This window comes from Oncorhynchus clarkii, chromosome 10, assembly GCF_045791955.1.
Source record: "Oncorhynchus clarkii lewisi isolate Uvic-CL-2024 chromosome 10, UVic_Ocla_1.0, whole genome shotgun sequence".
Taxonomy (NCBI): domain Eukaryota; kingdom Metazoa; phylum Chordata; class Actinopteri; order Salmoniformes; family Salmonidae; genus Oncorhynchus; species Oncorhynchus clarkii.
This window is the reverse complement of record NC_092156.1, coordinates 68609762-68615761: the sequence shown is the minus strand read 5'-3', so window position 1 is coordinate 68615761 and position 6000 is coordinate 68609762. Positions and strand designations below refer to the sequence as shown.

The window sequence follows — 6000 nt, the reverse complement described above, 5'->3', positions numbered from 1 at the left end:
CCTCACTGGAGCTATTCTGGAAGACTACACATACTTTCTAGTGCTATCTGGGAACCCAGTGCTATTTTAGGACTGGAGAACCTTTGCAGCACTGTTCAGGGAGCTGTACCCTAGACGTACCCTGTATTGGGGAGGGACTCTGGGCCCTTTGATTGTAGAATGCAGGAACCATATTCATTCTACATGTCTGGCCGTCAATTGCTTAGTGCAGTAGAGAAAGGAGGTGCCCTAAGATCCTCTAGGACACTAACGATGACCCCTTACAGCTCCTTAACCCCACCTGCAAAGGGCCGTCCCTGTGTGAGAGCAGCAGTGACAGTCTGCCTCCTCCTTTCCTCTACTGTTGACAGATCAATAGGAGACAATGTTCTCAGGAGATCAGCATCACAACGTCAACGCTCTCACACCTTTGCCATCCGTGTCGCTGACCTTGAAGTAAAATTCAATTTCCCTCCACAACAACAAAGCAGAAGGAACGGAAGGTACTACAATAGACACTTCTGATCCCCTGGCCATTTCCCCTTCCGACGCAACGCACACAGGATTATGAAGGAGATGGGGAGAGAAATGGATGGAGGGAACGGAGAGAGAAAGGAAGAAGAAGAAGGGAGGAGGTAATTATAACATGGTCCGTCTTTGAAAAACCTCCAGCAGGACGGCAGATCCCCAGCCTCAATTAGACACGCGGCTGCTGGAGAGGGCTTCTCGCTGGGGGAGAGTAGCAGCCGCACCGGGGCGCCCATGCTCGCTACTAGGCCCTTTTGAGGGGAATTCCCCCAGGCCCTGACACAACAGGAAGAAAAAAGGGAAAGGCGAATGTAGGAGCGAGGGATCCCATTAAGGGGATGAAGGTGTTGTGTATCGCACATGTCGTTAATACTGGAGGAATATTCCTTTTCTATGTCATTATCACTGCCTAGTGGTACTCAGAGGGAGCCAGAGGAGGATCATGGGTAGGCTGGTGGACCCCTCACTCAGCTATGGATGGAGAGAGACAGAGAGAGAGGGAGAGAAGAGGGAGCGAAATAGAGAGAGTGTGAGAGCAAGAGGGACAGAGAGAGAGTGTGAGAGAGTGTGAGAGAGAGGGAGAGAAGAGGGAGCGAAATAGAGAGAGTGTGAGAACAAGAGAGACAGAGAGAGAGTGTGAGAGAGACAGAGAGAGAGGGAGAGAGGGAGAGAAGAGGGAGCGAAATAGAGAGAGTGTGAGAGCGAGAGAGACAGAGAGAGAGAGAGTGTGTGTAGAAAGTGCAGAGAGGTGGGAATACACAGAGCAGCGCGAATCCAACCAGCATCTTGGATAAAGCTGTAGGATTGTCTGCGTGGCTTTGAAGTTGGCCCTGTCTTAGGGGATTTGGGCAAGGGGGATGGGTGGAGGGGGTAGCACTGGGAGTTGGAGAGAGGTAGGCTCTGCTCAGCTTGATCAAACCCACCGCTTGGGTCCCCTGGGGGGGGCTAGGAGACCTGACCATCTACCATGTATGTTAAATACATAATTTCCCCATCCTCACGCTGCTCCCCGGGCCACATTAGCCCTCCCAACGCATGTATGCCCCAGTTCAACACTCTATCTATCCACCATAGAGTATGAATGGGTTTACATTTGACCATGTATACAGTACTAATATACTTTGGGATCCCGCTAGGTTGATATAGCGTTCTGCTAATATGAATGTGACCACCATGCATGTAAATGTGGGGGAGATTAGTCGATGAGGATGATGAAATACATGCCCATTACATGCCTGGTCCCATCAGGAGGTTTACAGTAATGAGGCCCTTACTAAAACCCTGCTCTGTGATTTTAGGCATCCATTGGCTGTCACTGTACTAAAAAAACCTGACAAAACAAATCAACAAATATATATGTTATATTATGATGTTTAAAACAAAAGTATTTTCACATACACCGGATAGGTACGGTTAAATGTGTTGTTTTACAGGGTCAGCCATAGTAGTACAGCACACCTGGAGCAAATTAGGGTTAAGTGCCTTGCTCAAGGGCACATCGGCAGTTTTTTCCTCATTGGCGACATTTCAGTTACTGGCCCAGCGCTCTAACTGCTAGGCTACCGGCCGCTCTGGAACTGGAAGCCAGTTGCACTGCTTTTTGTCATTGTTCCCCTCTGATCAGGGACTGATTTAGACCAGGGACACCAGGTAGAACAGAAAAGCAGCAGGCTCCGGACCTCCTAGGGTCAGAGTTGAACACCCCTGCTGTAGATGATTACATAAAATACATCAAACTAAGTGTCGAGAGATCATTCCTTCAAATAAATGTTTGTGTTATCGGTTTTCAATTGACTGGCTTGTTGTTCGTCCTCTGTGGTGTGGCAGGCCATCATTATCCAATTAGGACGGTATTGCTGGGCTGGAGGGATGAAAGGAGAGACAGAGGAAATAGAAACAGAAGAGAGAGAAATAGAGGGAGCTTCCCACTGAATGCAGGTCTGTTTGCCCAAGCTAAGTGTGTGTGTCCTAGAGTATGGGAGTGTGACCTCTAGTAAAACACCATGAGATACTAAACATTCATGGAGCAGACTAGAGACTAAGCCAGAGGGACTGTTGGGGAGGGAGAAGGAAAGTGAAGAAGCGAGAGACAGAGGGAGAAAGAGAGAAAAAGAGAGGGAGGGAGAGGACAAAGATGAAGGAGTGAAAAAGAGAGAGAGAGTAACTCTCTGTGTCCCTGTGCTGTACATGGGGGGATCCAGGGAGGCGGAGTTAAAACAACAACACAGAAAGCTAAATAGCACAACACAGAACTGCACTTCATTGCAGCGAACGCCAGAGTACACACACAGATAACCTCAGCAATCCTTCCTCAGCTGGAGAGAGAGAGGGAGGGAAGGAAGGGGGGATTGAGGGAGGGAGGGGGCTGCAAAAGGTAATCAGGGTTGAGAGAAAAGGAGGGCAGAGAGAGATGAAAGAGAGAGGACAGCGGACAGAAAGAAGTGGTCGAAGAGGAGAGGACCAGAGAGCAAGATGGAGTGAACGAGAGAAGACGGAAGGAGAGAACAGCAAAAGATAAAAGACAGAGTGAAACAGCATAACGAGGGGACGGCTAACAAGGGACAGACAGAAAGAGGACAGAATGAGAGAAATAAAAGGAGGACATGAAGACAGAAAGAGAGTGATGGAGAGAGAGAGAGGAGAGCTGTGTGTCAGGGGGGCGTGATGTGAAGAGAATCTAGCTGCATCAAAGCGGAGGAGAGGAGCAGAGCGGCACTACAGCCGTGACCTGAATGTGCTCCCAGCCCTCTGCTGCTAACAGGATCAATGGCAGGCCTGCGTTGGGCTCACCTCAGGCCCCTGGGCAGGCTAATGAAGGCACACACCACACACACCACACACACCAATGATCAGTGGTGCTCGTGAAACCAGCAGTGTGATCTGACTACACCTGTCATTATAAGAAATCAAGATAACTCAAAAGATTCCATCTGTTTGCTTTACAAGGGATGTAGCAGATGTTTACAATGGCCCAGATTTTACTGTCCAACGCTTTGACACATATGCATACACACACACACACACACACACACACACACACACACACACACACACACACACACACACACACACACACACACACACACACACACACACACACACACACACACACACATGCGAATACACGCGGATACACACACACTCTCACAAACACACAGAGAGGGCTGAGAAGATCACAGCGTCTAACTGCTAAGAACGTAGATCATTTCACTTGTAAGCCCTCAAAGTAACTTCTCTCTTTTTACTATGAGGTGCAACTTTTTAACTCAACTTCCACCTGATGTCACGTCATAGCCGAGGTGTTATTAGATAACGCTGAATAACATCTAAATGGTTTCACATAATTTATCACGATTCGTTTCTGTCTCCCAGGCTATGGGGCCGTGCTGAAGCTCCATTGTGGCAGAGAGTCAGAATCTGGTCCAAATCCAATATAAGGGGAATTACTTCCCAAATTCCTTCATACGATGTAACCTGCGCATAACCCCCCCCCCCCTCTCCCTTCCAGCTTGAATCCATTTGAAGCTTGGTTCTGGGATTGGAGAGTGGGACTATGGATTGGCATGTGCAGCACTGATGTTAGGCCCTTGATGTAAAGACCTACCTACTTTACTGTAGTCCGCTCTGAGGTGCTCTGGGAGAAGTGACAGGGAGAATTCTCACACTTACATACAACAGTATACATTCTGGATACATTCTGGATCAATATTCATCCGTATTATATAGGTTATAAGGGGAATTACAGTGATACAACGAACAGGGTCGGTGTGTCATATCGAACTTCGTTCAGGTGTGAAGAGCTTCTGCTAACAGCACATACAGTATCTATGGAGAGTACGGTGTCTAGTACTAATGAGGTCTCCTCCATCACACGAGTCCTCCAGCCTCAAGTCACATCCCTCTATCTCTGACCCTGTCTGAGGAGCGTGTGAAAGCGAAAAGGAATGAAACCATAAGACCATGGGCACTGGGGCAGCTGGCGGGGACACATATTGTGTGTGTAGAAATCACCTTGATTCAGTGCACCGGCCCCTTTGATGTTGCCTGGAGCTGAACAACTCCTCGCTCTGAGCCAACCCTAAGCCTTAAAACTCAAATCTAGCCTGACGTCCCCCACCCCCCTCCTGAAAATCATAACCATATGACAGAGAAGAAATTCCTCCACCTTAGGAATCGCTTCGACCCGTCCATCTCGCTCTCCGACCGAGACATCAGGCCAGAGATAACAGAAAACAGGTTACGAGACGATGGGAGGTGATGGGAGGAGGAGGAGGAGGAGGAGGGAGGAGGAGGAGGAGGAGGAGGGAGGAGGAGGTGATGGGAGGAGGAGGAGGAGGAGGAGGAGGAGGGGGAGGGAGGAGGAGGAGAGGAGAGGTGGGTTAAGAAGATCACGTCCCGAAAAATTGCATGCAGCGTGACTACCTAAAATGGAAGTTTCTCAGGCAAGGGATGGAGGGATGGAAGATAGGATGACCTTCCAGTTGACAGAGTGAGAGATCGAGAGAAGGAGAGGGGGAGGAAAAAAACGAGTCAAATATGAAATCTGACTCAAATTAGAAAAACATTCCTGTTCTATCACAGTTGAGAGCCTCAGCCAGACCCTGCAGGAACAACCAGTACATGTACTGACTGAGTGTCTGACACACGTACTGGTTATCTGACACACGTACTGGCTATCTGACACACGTACTGGTTATCTGACACACGTACTGGCTATCTGACACACGCACTGGCTATCTGACACACGTACTGGTTATCTGACACACGTACTGGTTATCTGACACACGTACTGGTTATCTGACACACGTACTGGTTATCTGACACACGTACTGGTTATCTGACACACGTACTGGCTATCTGACACACGTACTGGTTATCTGACACACGTACTGGTTATCTGACACACGTACTGGCTATCTGACACACGTACTGGTTATCTGACACACGTACTGGTTATCTGACACACGTACTGGTTATCTGACACACGTACTGGTTATCTGACACACGTACTGGGTATCTTACACACGTACTGGTTATCTGACACACGTACTGGTTATCTGACACACGTACTGGTTATCTGACACACGTACTGGTTATCTGACACACGTACTGGGTATCTGACACACGTACTGGGTATCTGACACACGTACTGGTTATCTGACACACGTACGTACTGGTTATCTGACACACGTACGTACTGGTTATCTGACACACGTACGTACTGGTTATCTGACACACGTACGGTACTGGTTATCTGACACACGTACGTACTGGTTATCTGACACACGTACTGGTTATCTGACACACGTACTGGTTATCTGACACACGTACTGGTTATCTGACACACGTACTGGTTATCTGACACACGTACTGGGTATCTGACACACGTACTGGGTATCTGACACACGTACTGGTTATCTGACACACGTACGTACTGGTTATCTGACACACGTACTGGGTATCTGACACACGTACTGGTTATCTGACACACGT

The 6000-nt window shown here is 48.5% G+C and overlaps 1 protein-coding gene across 1 annotated transcript in view; it reads right to left on the bottom strand.

The window, feature by feature from the left end:
* Window positions 1–672: 672 nt before the first annotated feature.
* Window positions 673–6000, bottom strand: part of LOC139419319 (zinc finger protein basonuclin-2-like) — a 183301-nt gene continuing 177973 nt past the window's right edge. Inside the window, exon 5 of the mRNA XM_071169264.1 lies at window positions 673–783. Within this exon, the coding sequence (XP_071025365.1) occupies window positions 673–783 (111 nt within the window). The remainder of the gene's footprint in view (window positions 784–6000) is intronic.